At 39.4% G+C, this 13,962-nt stretch overlaps 1 protein-coding gene across 3 annotated transcripts; it reads left to right on the forward strand.

The window, feature by feature from the left end:
- The first annotated feature begins 17 nt into the window (after positions 1-17).
- LOC112140423 (coagulation factor XIII A chain) lies at positions 18-12,281 on the forward strand. Of its 3 annotated transcripts, none has more exons than XM_024263374.2 (15): positions 18-394; positions 4,250-4,448; positions 6,674-6,862; positions 7,016-7,264; positions 7,339-7,457; positions 7,531-7,638; positions 7,730-7,904; positions 8,104-8,242; positions 8,520-8,623; positions 8,784-8,872; positions 8,952-9,105; positions 9,198-9,473; positions 9,559-9,719; positions 10,846-10,982; positions 11,379-11,520. In XM_024263374.2, exons 2-15 carry the CDS (start codon positions 4,271-4,273, stop codon positions 11,518-11,520), a joined length of 2,220 nt encoding a protein of 739 aa, XP_024119142.1. In that variant the 5' UTR covers positions 18-394; positions 4,250-4,270. The 3 variants fall into 3 exon arrangements, with proteins under 3 accessions (XP_024119142.1, XP_024119141.1, XP_036066961.1); XM_024263373.2 differs by having other exon boundaries at positions 18-376; XM_036211068.1 differs by lacking the exon at positions 18-394 and having other exon boundaries at positions 4,271-4,448; positions 11,379-12,281.
- The last annotated feature ends 1,681 nt before the right edge of the window (positions 12,282-13,962 follow it).

Consider the following 13,962-nt stretch of genomic DNA (forward strand, 5'->3'; position numbering starts at 1 on the left):
ATTGGTCAAGACAAAGAAAAGTGAGAGTTTTGATAATTACGCAATCTGTTAACCAAAGAAGCACACTCCTCATAAAGGACAAATTAAAATAAGTAAAAAAATATATATTTTTTTCCAAATCAATCCTAGTAACTGTCTTTGTTTTTGAGCGTCATCCAGCTGTGGGTTTGTCAGAGGTGGTACATTCCACATCCTGCTCTCAAACCCACAGCCGTTCTCTCTGCTAAAGCCTCCAACACACCCACAGCTTTTCCTGGAGCTCTTCCTCACCTCCTCTGGGTATATAAGCAACCCCTGGAAAGGATCAGCAGGTCACCCCGGACCAAATCAGCAATTCTGCACAGCTCAGACCATTCCTTCACCCGACATTTTCAAGGTATTTCAAGCGTTTTTGGTGAGTTCATCTTCTCTTTAGCAACAGCATTTTTTCCATGTTTATAACTTCCAGATGGGAAGATGCTGATTGTTTCAGTGACACATCTGCTTCTGATTTGATTCTGCAATTGTTGTGCAACAAACTTTGAAAAAGATTCTTGCAGATTACAACGTGTCGCTTTCAATGTGAGGAATTTCTCTTTCATTGTATGTTACATTAATAAACACTAGTGAATTTTTAATCAGGTTTTAACCCCTAAACTGTTGATTACAAACATTCTTGCCTGAAGAAGTTTTTTGTCTTAGCTGCATGCTTTAGGTGCCAGAACAATCTTCTCAAATCAGCATGTGTTCCTCATCAAAGACTTCAGTTTATGGCTCTCTAAATTCTTTTGGTTTGCAGCGTGTTTAATCATGAGCACACATGTTGATGTATGATCTCACTGGAAACAATAGAGGGAAGGTTGCTTAAAATTCTCCAAAATCCTTGAATTAGTATTGTTATTAATGTATACAAGATAGTTTGATAATTGTTTTTTTAATGTAGTGAATATTGCAATTTTTTTTCACGACTAAAAACAATGCAACAAGAAAAAAAATCAAATTTGGGGAATGCAAAAGATTAAAGTAGACTAATTAATAATAAATAAAAAAAAAAATAAAAATAAAAAATATGAATTATTATAACCACCTCTAGTGAGATTGAGCAATAATAACTGTGTTTATGAGTTTTAATTAACTGAAAAACAAAAAAATGAAAAAGAAAACAGTCATGAGGATTTTTTTTAGAAAGAACTACAACAAAATGACAGAAAATCTAGTAAACTAAAAGAAAAAAAAGGGATCTAAAAAGAGATCCTCACATATTGTTCCTGTGAGCTTGAAGAAAAAGGAACAAAGGATTTTCCTTTTTCATTTCCTTTGTTACACAACCCAGTTTTAGTCATTAGAAAGTCAAATGATTTGACAATGATGTTATATTCAAAGTACATTTTGTTACAAAAAACATGTAAAAAGTCAGAAATCAAGCAATTTTTATCTAAAAAAATAAATTAAAACAATTTAAACCATAGATTAACTTACATTTGAGGAGTTACTAAATTACTGTAATAGAAAATGTTATAGTGAGATGATTAAAAAAAAATGCTTATTAGAGTTATTTTTTTTTTGGGAGATTGAGAATAATCCAAGGTATACCCTAAATGGCAAGCTAAGAGTTTAGACAATTTAAAAAAACATTTTAAATCTTTACATATTTTTTATCTAGTTTTTATTTAGTTTAGCAGTTTTGACTAGAGTTTCCACAGTTTTCACAGCTGAAATGTTATTAACAGTAAATTTTATCCTTCAATCTGAACAAAAAACTAAATACAAATGAAATTGCGTCTTTATCATGTGTATTTCTTCTTTTAGCTTGTTGTAGTTTTACACTTTATCAAATTTGTTAAGTAGGAACAAAGAAAATAAACATTGTGTGGTTGATTTTGTGAGCAATATGTGTGTTAAAAAAGGTTTTTAGCTTTATTTTATAGTTGTGGGTTTGATGGGTGTATATCTTTGTCTACATAATCATGATCTTGTGCAAACTAAATAAGTAAATAATAGTAACCACTTTAGTTGACTCAGTCAAATATAGAGGAAGACGATAAATGCGGGAGCTGTCCTGCTGTTTCACAGCCCAAACCTCTGGAACGTTTGGCTCTTTACTTGCAGCATTTCTGCCAGTTTGGTAGCCAACAAAAGGAAATGTGCAAATGTTCTGTGAACTCATCAAAAAAAAAAAACTTGAATGCAATTACCCAAAACTTAAATGACCATTGGGAGGACAAACTTCACACCACAGCAATGTAAACAAAGGCAACCTCTGTGTTCTGCGTGACTCACTGCTTCCGTGACCTTCAATTACAGCTGTCAGCCAGAGCAGACCAGGAGGACTTCAAGTCTTGATGACTTCATGGTTTTATTCCAAGGCTGAACCCATTATAAGACACTGGCTCTTTCTATACGATGCTGGAAAGTATCTTAGTGCATCAAACGGGGAGCAAACACCTGGCTGAGAGCAGCGACTCACAATTGCATAATAAGGGTGTGACGAGGACAGAAGTTTTGAGGCAGCATGAGTCATTATTTTGCACAGAGAGAGCTCTGTTTTCTGGAGGGATGCGACGAAATGGAAGAAACAGAGAGCGGTAACATGCATCAGTTTTAACAGATGACAACAGAGTAAACTAATACCACAAATTGATCAGCTTATTACAATTTCAAAATTAACTATTAATAGTTAACATACTTTTTTGAAGCCTTTAAGCAAACTTTAAAATAGTGCAGAACCTGAACCACCTTTTTAGATTTGTATGTAATAACAAATAAACCCCTTCAGGCTATCAATCAGTTTCACTCCTTATCTTTTAACAATAGAAATAAATATTATAAATTTGTTTTTGATTTTTTTCAAAGCTAGAGAATAGAGTACAGTCTTTGAGAGTGACTCATTTGCTCTGAAACAGATTTTTTCAGCTTACAGGAAAGAATTAAAAGCACCCCTAGACACGCCCCTCACAAAATCCCACAAGACACATGGGGACCACATGTGGATCGAAAGTGCCTTAGTGTGTTGTTCGTGTTCGTTTCACCATCCAATAACAAAAAGAAACTTCACTTGTCCGTGAATTTGGCAAAAAAGGAACAGTTAATTAGTTTAAGTAACTTTTTGTTGATTATTTGTATGTGAGTCAAACCTCAGATCCAGGAACAACGGTGTGGTTTCTGTCATGGCCGTGGATCGGTGGACCAGTTCTGAACCCTTTTTAAGGTGCTGTAAGCTTCATGGGAGTTCGCTCATCCAGTCCATATGTGTTTTTGGATTTGGAGAAGGCGTTAGACCGCATCCTTCATGGTGTCCTGTGGAGGGTGCTCTGGGAGTACAGGGTTTGAGGAGTCTTACTAAGGACTGTCCGGAGTCTGTATGACTTGAACAGGAATTAGGTTCGCAGAGCCGGGAATAAGTTGGACCTGTTCCGGGTGCATGTTGGACTCCAGCAGGGGGTGCCTTTTCTGTTCTAAGTCTTTATGGACAGAATTTCAATATGCAGCCAGAGCCCAGAAGGGATCTGGATCACAGAATTCCCTCTCTTATATTTGCAGATGATGTTGTCCTGTTGGCTTCATTGAGCCAGGACCTCCAGCATAAATTGGGCCAGTTTGCAAGATGTGTGAGATACAACTGGGATGAGGGTCAGCACCACTAAGTCTGAGGTCATGGTTCTTGACCAGAGAAAGGTAGTTTGTCCTCTCTTGATGGGTGGAGTGCTCCTTCTCCAGGTGGAGAAGTTTAAGTATCTTAGGGTCTTGTTCACGAGTGAGGGAAGATCGGAGCGTGAGATCGACAGGAACGATCTCACTTATGGTCATGAGCTCTGGGTCATGACCGAAAGAACAAGATCCCAAATACAAGTGGCCAAAATGAGCTTCCCCTGGAGGGTGGCTGATTGCTCTTTTAGAGAAGGGGTGAGAGGGGTATTGTTTGCAGTTCTGTGAAACAAACTTTTGTCATGTTTAGTCCAAATATCCATTACTGTGGTTCACTCACAATTGTTATTGACCCAAATTGGTAGAAGCAAGTTTGTAACTGGACAAATTTTTGGTTGTATCACATGCTCATAAAAATACAGTAGACACAAACCAGGAAGAGAAACTTACTAAGTTTGCCAGAAACTATTTACCACCCAATTGATTTTATGCCTTTTTACCAACATAATCTTGTTTGTATCTGCGTTTTCAACCAATACTACTATTACTCCAAATGCTTGATCATTTTGTCTATATGTTTCTGTATCTTTTACATCTCTATTTTTTGTCGTCTCTCCTTTCCCAGTGAGCCTGAACCATCACCACCATGTCTGATACCACCACCACCCCAACCTCCCCCCCTGCCCCCGCACCTCCTCCCTCCAAGGGGAACAGGCGCGGGCGAAAAGCCGGTCCCGCTGACAACTCTAACTCTGAATTTGCCAACTTTCCTGAAGTAGAGTATTTTATTGCACCAGGACCGAGAGGATACCCACCCCTGACAGGTGAGGGTCAGATACTGAGTGGGTTTAAAGAAACACTGAAGAAAATTTTAAATTGAGTTCGTTTTGAAAATGGTACAAATAGTAGCTCAATGAAAATGTCTAAAGTGACTTAAAACCTGTCTGTTGCTGTCAATAGTAAGTTTTCAGGCGTGACATAAGAGAGTCATCTGTTTAATAGGAGGGCAAAAGATAACGTCCTTTTCCTGTCGGGTTCCAGTACTTGTAGCACATGAGTGACACTTGAGTGACGTTCACACTGGATATGTCCAGCCACCTTCCTGCAGCCTGTCACTGCATTGAGATATGTTCAGCTGCGTCACACAGCTGGATGTATCTCAAGCATATGTGTCATATACTTTGACTGCAGTTTTATCTGATTGACAGTTCTGAAGCTCTTTCGGCTCTTCAAAGCTTATGGCTGATTTTGAAGTAATTTCTGACATGTAAAAAAGAGACAATATTAAAAGTGTAGGAGACAAAATAAAGACTGCACTGTTTTTTATTTTTTTTAAATAAGAGTTTCTGAATCAGTTGTTGTATGAGGGAACATTTGTTCTAGTGCTTGAAGAATTGAGTACCAGCTGCTGCATCAGTCACTCTGAACTGACAAAAGTGTCATTTATTTTAGCTTGGAGGGTACAATGACATGACTCAGAGATATAGTCTACTTTCGCTGCTATAGGGAGCATTGGATTATAAGATGCACTGTCAATGAATAGTCAATTTTAGGATTCATGTCATGAATAAAGTGCACCAAACTATAAGGCGCATTAAGCCACACAAAAGGGTCAGAGATAAGTCTGTCAATCAGTCAGACTTTATTGACTGTGATTACAGTGACTCTAGAACTTTTTTGTAACATGCTAAACATCAGTCATGTTAAAAGTGTTAGCAACATTAGCATATTTACCATACCTGGAACTACAAACCTTGTTTACAACACGCAAAAAAAGACTCAAATCTCTAAAACAAATGTTTCTGCGACAATGTAAAGTCCGAATCTTGTTATTAACACGTAAATTAAAAAAAAGCAGAATGACACGGCTACACATTAGCCACATTAGCCAAGTTAGCTTATTCACAATAACATCCAAAATTGTTTGGAACTTCTGAAGAAAAAAAATAGGCTGACAATTTGACACAGTGCTGTGTACCTCTAAAAATCAGGATTCATCTATAAGGTACTCCTGATTACAAGGTGCACTTTTGTCTGTGGAAAAAAAAAAGACTTTTAAGTGCACCTTATAGTGCATAACACGCTGAAATAAGTTGCCGTATTGTAAAAAGAAGACTCGTAGAGATGTGTTGAGTTTACTGTTTACTGTTCATTCATTGGTGTGAGCACAAACTATAAACGAGTCCCCATTACCTCTCATCACTACACTGATTTAATCCATGGTTTTCATTATGAACTGAGAAAACAGAAATCGGCTGGTAATGGTCTTGAAAAAGTATTTTTTAGGCAAATAGAAAAAAAAATACTGTTTGCAATTAATAACAAAATTCGGTTGTTTATTAAAATCTGCTTTTTAAATTTAGCTTGACATGCCATCATAAACTTGCCTAGTTTGTCCTCTCAGGGTGGGTGGAGTGCTCCTGCCCCGGGTCCTTGGGTCCTTGTTCAAAACTGAGGGAAGATAAAAGCAATGATTGAAGTAGTGTCCCTTGTTATGTGGTTGTTGTGCTGGTCTATTGTGGTAAAGAGAGCTGAGTCAGAAATCAAAGTTCTCCATTTTTACTGGTCAATCTTTATTCCAATACTCACATATGGTCATGAGGTCAGGATCATGACCAAAAGAACCAGGTTCCTAAGACAAGCGGATTAAATAAGCTTCCTCTGTGGTAGGGTGAGAAGCTGGGTCACCCAGAGAGCTTGGAGTAGAGCCACTGCTTCTCCACATCAAGCGGAGCTGGTTGAAGTTGCTCAGGCATCTGGTCCGGATGCCTGATGGACGCCTCCCAGGAGAGATGTTCTGGGCATGTCCCACTGGGCGGAGGCCACAGGGAAGGTCCAGGATACGCTGGAGAGACTTTGTATCTCTGGTTAGTCTAGGAATACCTCAAGGTCTTCCCAGAGGAGCTGGAGAAGAGGCCGGGGAGAGGAAAGTCTGGGCATCTTTGCTTAGACTGCTGCTCCCACGGCCTGGTCCTTGTTGGATGAAATAAATAGATAGTTGCCATCTTAATTTTGAACAATCTTGCTCTTTCTGTCTGACTTCCTCCAGAGTTCCTGGACATCTGGGAAGTGGATATGATGAGGAGAACTGATGAGAGCAACAAGTTAGAGCACCACACTGCGCTCTACAACTCGGAACATCTCGTCATTCGCAGAGCACAAGAGTTCCAGATCAAGCTGACCTTCAATCGGCCCTACAAGCCCAATGAAGACAAGTTTGCAGTGGAGTTTACCATTGGTGAGATGCTGGGCACTAAAAGATGTAATGTTTTAGTCACTGTGAAAACAATCTTTAATTTGTCTGTTACTTTTGCACACAAAAGCTACATTTACTTTTTATCTGTAGTTAAAATAAAACAAACTAATATGCACATGTTTCTGGTTCCCCCAGGCTCAAGTCCACAGTTCAGCAAAGGCACTTACATCCCTGTATTCTTCACAAAGGACCGTCAGAGTGCATGGGCAGGCCGCATCATTGCAAGCTCAGATAACGTCATCACTGTAGGCATCACTCCTGGAACAAATTGCATCGTGGGGAAGTACAACTTATACGTTGCAGTGGTCACACCTTATGGCGTCCGCAGGACACGACCAGACAAGAGCAGAGAGATGTACATCCTCTTTAACCCCTGGGCAAAAGGTTTGTTTGGAGCTCAACTGTGTTTCAGGGGATTTCTACCTTCAGTGCTGACTTCAGGTTTCTCATTAACACAGATGATGCTGTGTTCCTGGATGATGAGATGGAGAGGGAGGAGTGTGTGATGAATGAGATGGGCATCATCTACCATGGAGCTTACAACGACGTTGCTGAAAGAAGTTGGAACTATGGACAGGTGGGTTGGAAAAAAAGCAGTCTTTTAAGATTAAATTACTGACAAGATATTTTATCTAATGTTTTATTTCTAGTTCAACTTTGGAGTCCTGGATGCTTGTCTCTTCGTCTTGGATCAGTCAGAAATGCCCATCATCAACAGAGGAGACCCCATCAAAGTGGCCAGACAAGCTTCTGCCATGGTGAGAAAGAAGAATCTGCCTTGCAATCAAATGTGTATCTAGAAAACTATTTGTAATAACTTGCTTCCCTCACCCCAAAAAACATCTCCAGATGAATTCTCAAGATGACAATGGTGTGTTGGTTGGAGATTGGAGTGGTGACTACTTCTACGGAGTGTCACCCACTTCCTGGACCGGCAGTACAGACATCCTGATCAGCTATGCCAGAAGCAAAACACCCGTCCGCTATGCTCAGTGCTGGGTCTATGCTGGCGTCTTCAACACATGTGAGCTGTCATGTCTTCTGAGAGATGTATACATTTGTTCTATCAAGACTCCTTAGAGTATTTTCATTATCAATTTCCCTGTAATGTTACAGAGGAATTAAGAAACTCACTTTGTTAAAGCACTCTTGATAAGGCCATAATACAGTACAAGGAATATAAAGGTCAAAGAAATCATTGATTACAAACATGTGTTTTCCAGTCCTGCGGTGTCTGGGCATCCCGTCTCGGGTCGTTACCAACTTCTTCTCTGCACATGACAACGATGGAAATCTGAAGACAGACATCATCTTAGACGAAAACGGCAGAATTGACAGAAACCGCACCAGGGACTCTGTATGGTACAAAGGCTTTTTTTTTAAAGCCTATCATGTCTTTGTCTTGTTTGACCCACTTGTAGAGTTCTTGTGGTGATCCTTGTCATTGTTGCTGATCATTTATTTAAAATCTCACTCCGATCATATTTTGATCAATTGCAAAAGTGTTCACAGTGGTCTGTGATCATGATTATGTAGGTTTTTTTTTTTTTTACCAGGATCAGGTCTGGAGTTTGACACATGCGACCTAGATGATTAGAAAACAACCCACATTTCACAATCTGATTTGTGTTCTTGACAGGAACTACCATTGCTGGAATGAGTGCTACATGTCTAGGCCCGACCTCCCCCAGGGCTATGGTGGCTGGCAGATTGTGGATGCAACTCCACAGGAGACCAGCGATGGTAAGTAAGCAACAGTCTGATACCCGATGTAAGCTTATGGAATGTGGAAATTCCCAATAACCCCAAGCCTTGCAGTTCTTGCATGGGTCAACTCCCCTTACGGGTACACATGACTAAAGCTTTAGTAATTCCTGCATTCATTACTCTTTTACTCACAAAGGTCTGTACAGATGTGGACCAGCATCAGTCCATGCAATCAAACATGGAGAGATATGCTTCCCCTTTGATGCAGCCTTTGTGTTTGCTGAGGTTAGTGTCTTTAGCTTCTATTCCTGTTCAAATGTAATTTACCAACGACACCAGATAACTTCTGATCCTTCTCTTGCAGGTTAACAGCGATGTGGTGTTTTATTCCCGAAGGAAAGACGGGACTATGGATCTTGTCAAAGTCAATCGCACTCACATAGGCCGCATGGTTTTGACCAAAGCTCCAGGGGACGAGACTCGCCGTGACATCACCAATCAATACAAGTTTCCTGAGGGTCAGAGACCTTATCAAACTCAACCCTGAGTTAAATTAACAATAATTGTTCCTCAATTTAGCTTCAATGGGAAATGTTTCTATCCAATCTAGGCACCACAGAGGAGAGGACTGTCCTGGAAAAGGCAGAGGAGTACGGCTGCCAACGCATAAAGGCTGACCCACCCCTGGCTGATGTGGACCTGACTCTGCCAACTCTGGAGATCAGTGTCGGCGATGACTTTGAGTTGGATCTGGAGTTTGTAAACCGTAGTAAGGAAAAGCGAACAGTGGAGGCTTACATCAGCGGGAGTGTGGTTTACTATACTGGTGTTTCCGGCCATGAGTTCCTCTTCAGAACTCCTACTGTACAAATTGGGCCACAAAAAAGTAAGTAGGGGGGATAACATTCAAGAAATATGAAGTGCCAAAACTGGCAAAGGCATGCACATTAAACCGTGTTTGTGTTCTGCAGGTGTCAAGGAGCTGGTGCAGATTGAGTCCAAAAAGTACATGCAGCACCTGGTGGAACAGGGCAACCTCAACTTTATTGTAACAGGGAAGATCAAAGAGACGGGCAGGATCATCACTGCAACCAAACTTGTTGCTCTACACAACCCCAAACTCACTGTGGAGGTTTGACACCATTATTAACACAATTTAGGCAAACAGTAGGGTCTCACTGGTTGGTAGCATCTCAAAATTGGTTGAAAGCTATGTTTATGAGGGAGTTTCAAAGATGATTTAAAGAACCACTCCAATGAAATTGTGCTTTTGGTATTATTAAAAAGTTCTTGGTCCATTTTACTTGTGATAAAGGACATGTACTAAGAAATTTTTGCTCAAAATTGCATTTGTGAGTATTTCTTTATTAAAAAAAAGGCTGAATCAGAACCAGACAAAAAGTTGCTACTGTAAGCAGACCACTAGCTCTTCATTCTCATGCATCCAATTACTGTACGTCTTTGTTTTTCTCATCCAAATTGGGATTTGGCTAAAACAGTTTGGCTGGATAGCTCCAATACTAATCTCCATTTTTGTTGTACTGTAATATTGGGGTGAGAGTGTGAACAAAGAGTTCATTGGAAGTCAAGGAAGGCTTACTCTGTGGCAACTGTCCCACTCACAACCATCAAAGGTGAATTTCTAATGAACTAGTGCCAATCTGCAGACATTATGTCCGAGAAAACAAAACAAGTTTGTTGAATTTGGCTTAAAAATGGCAAATCATAATTGAGAGACCACTGGGAACTCTTACAATGCAATGAAAGATGATCGGAGTGGGTCTTTAAAAGAGTTGATGGAAATTTCTTATATGAGTTTTAAAACCTTACACTAAATAAAGTTGCCAAGATATCTTTTACACAAAAATCTCAAAGAAAGAGTTTCAAACTTTTCTCAGCATGTTCTATAGAGTCAAAAAGTGCGAGAGCATAGAAACGTATCGTGGTGTGGATTTTTGGCGAACAACCCAATAGTTGCTGAGTGCAGCAACTATCAGTCAAATACAAAAAGACAGTTACACACTCAGTGTGACAACTTTTATGTTTAACATATTATATTTTTATTTTAAAAGATTTTTTTGTGGAACTTTTTGTATGAAAATGAGTCAAATAGCCAGTTAAATATTTTTAAAACTGGAAACACTTTAAAGAAATAGATAAAAAAGTTTTCCAATGTTTTAAAACACGTTTTTCCCTTTCTGCAGCTTGGCAGTTTGGTGACTTTGTGTGCTTTTCTGATGCTCCTGCATTGACCTCAGGTTTCTGGAAACGCCAAAGTGAATGAAGAGATGATGGTGACTGTGGAGTTCACCAACCCCTTCAGCTTCAGCCTTGAAGACGTGAACGTTCGCATGGAAGGACCTGGAGTCATGCTGCCGAGACGCAAAACTTTCAGGTGAGCCTGAGCTTATCTCCATTTCAGTTTCTGCATGGCTCAACTCAAATTATTTCAAAATAAAGAATATGTTTTAGTGCTCACTAAAGTAATAGTAGTAGATCACCCTAAACAAAATGACAAAAATACAACACTTCTATAGGTTTGCTGATATACAGTAATTTACTTGAATATCCATTTGCTAAAGTTTTACAAAAATGTAATATTGCATGATCTAAAAATATTGTAATTATATCTTTTTAAGTGTTCACTTAAACTTTACAATTGTCCATGTAACCATAAACACATTGGGCTGCAGTGAGCTAAAATCCCCGTAGGGATTTTCAATTTGCAGAATGTAATTGTTTGATTCGGTCTTGTACCTACAATGTCTAACTGAGACCTTGTTGCTTCTAGTCTGATCCTTGGAAACTCCAATCTGACCTGGACTGAGCAGTTCAGCCCTCTAAGGGCCGGCAAAACCAGGATCATTGCCACTCTGGACTGTCCTTCTCTGCGGCAGGTCGACGGTCAGGTGTCCTTTACTGTTGAACCCTGAGGAACGCCGCTAGATGAGCTAGCAGCAATCAGCCTCCCCTCCATACTATCTCTTAAAAATGACCCCTTCAGTAAAACTTTAATCTTAAGCTAATAGGTTAGCCTAGTTAACCCTTTAACACCAGAGCTTTTGCTTCAGTGTTGACATTCTTTGGACTACTGCAACTGTTTAACCATGTACGCCATATTGAACATAATTGCAGTGCGCTGTTACATGACACTTTGCTAACAATAGTTTTTTTCACCAAAACTTGTGTTGCATATCTGCACAAAACGAAAATCAGTGCAGAAGATGGTGCAAAGACAACATGCAAATATTGTTTTCTCCGCATCAGAATCAGATTCACACCATTCACATAAACAGTCGAAGCATACAGTAAGAACGACTATCATTTTTGATGTTTTCAGCAACATTTTCTGTATCAAAGCGTTAAAACTTTGATAAATATGTGGTAGTTTAAAAATAGATTTAAACATGTTTGCCTAGATTTCTGTTAATTCCTGGCTGTCCTGCTGTTGGGCTGCAGCGTTGATCACAAAATTTAACCAGCATCTGATCCCAGTCAAAGTGATCAAAGCTTTATTAGACTGTTAACATCATGTAGGATTTAGATGAATCTGTCTATCGAAAAAATTCACATCAAGCATCATTTGTTCCCTGTTTTTATTCTGTCTTGATGATAAATGGAAGTATATATATTTCCTTATATATTCTGGTATAATACTGCATGCTTTCAAAAAATTAAACTTCTTGTTAAAATATATGTAGAGTGTATTCTTTCTGCAATAAATATTTTTTTTCTTATTTCTTCCTCACATGTGAACACATTTTGTATTCTTAAATTAGAACTCTGTGAAATTCAGTCCTAAACTTTTATGTTATTTTACAGGTTTTTCTTGTAAAAGTGTTATAAAAAATAAAAATAGGTAAACTATTTTTTTCAATTTGGACCAAAAATTGTCTTTACAAAATTAAAAACTCTAAATAGTGCAGAAGTTACCATATTTTCTGCACTATAAGGCAAATTTAAAAGTTTTATTTCTGTTCTCCAAATACAAAGAGCTTATTTATGGATTCATTCTGGTTGTTTAGAAAAGTATGTGGCGCTCTGTTGAAATGTCTGGTTGGGTATCATTGCGTTATTATTTTTTATTTATTTGGAACTGATAAAATAGAAAAACAAGCAACGTACACTGAAGTATAATGATAAATGATTATATACAAAGTTTGAAAAGCCCCTTTATTTAATAAGTCGAAACTTAAATTTATACAGATAATCACAAGAAATAAATCCATACACTGAAAACAATTGAAAAAAAAAAATATGGTCTGAAGAAAATTAAAGAAAGGTTTTACAAAACAAATTTGACAAAGTTAAAAGGGAAAAGCATATTTTCAAATCATTTTCACAAAATTATTATTTATGAGTTTATTTTAATCTTAATGAACCACATTTCCTGCTTTATTTACAAATAATTATTTTGGAAAAAAACAAACCTACTGAATATCTTATTTGAAGGTGATGAGGTAATCTGGATAGGCTTGGTCATCATGGAACACAACATACATGCTGGGTTTTTTTATATCGTCCACCACGCTGTCAAAGCGCTCATTGGGTTGTTGGGCGTTGCGTGGTGGAGGCACCTTCATGCCTTTTTTCCCCTGAGCGTAGACGCCAGTCAGCACCCGAACCACAAACATCAGCTGAGAGCCGTCAGCACCTGGCTTGGAGTAAGTGCTTTGTGCTGAGTAGGACGCATTTACAGCAAAGTAGGTTCCTTCTCCATATGCCGTCGCTGAAACAAGGAATAGAGGTCAAAAACTTTACTGTGCTTGATTTATCCTCCATCTGCTGCTTTGAAAACTTCCAGTTTTGCCCAGGATTTGTTAAGATACTTCTGCTCTAACCCATTACTGTCCATCCATCCATCTTCCTCCGCTTCATCCGGGACTGGGTCGAGGGGGCAGCAGTCTATGCAAAGATCCCCAGACTTCCTCCAGCTCTTCTGGGGGGACCCCGAGAAGTTCCAAGGCAAGCCGAGAAACATAGTCTCTCCAGCGTGTCCTGGGTCTTCCCCGGGGCCTCCGCCCAGTGGGACATGCCAGGAACACCTCACCAGGGAGGCGTCCAGGAGGCATCCGGATCAGATGCACCGAACCCGGTGTAGAGCTGGTCCACTGTTCCACGACCAGGACAGAAACCGTACTGTTGTTCTTGAATTTGAGGTTCGACTATCAGACGGACTCTCCTCTCCAGTACCCTGGCATAGACTTTCCCAGGGAGGCTGAGGAGTGTGATTTCCCGGTAGTTGGAACACACCCTCCAGTCCCCCTTCTTGAAAAGGGGAACCACCACCCCAGTCTGCCAGTCCAGTTGTACGGTTCCTGTTTGCCAGGCAATGCTGCAGAGACGTGTCAGCCAAGACACTCCTACAACATCCA

The sequence above is a fragment of the Oryzias melastigma genome, unplaced genomic scaffold (assembly GCF_002922805.2).
Source record: "Oryzias melastigma strain HK-1 unplaced genomic scaffold, ASM292280v2 sc00438, whole genome shotgun sequence".
Lineage (NCBI taxonomy): Eukaryota > Metazoa > Chordata > Actinopteri > Beloniformes > Adrianichthyidae > Oryzias > Oryzias melastigma.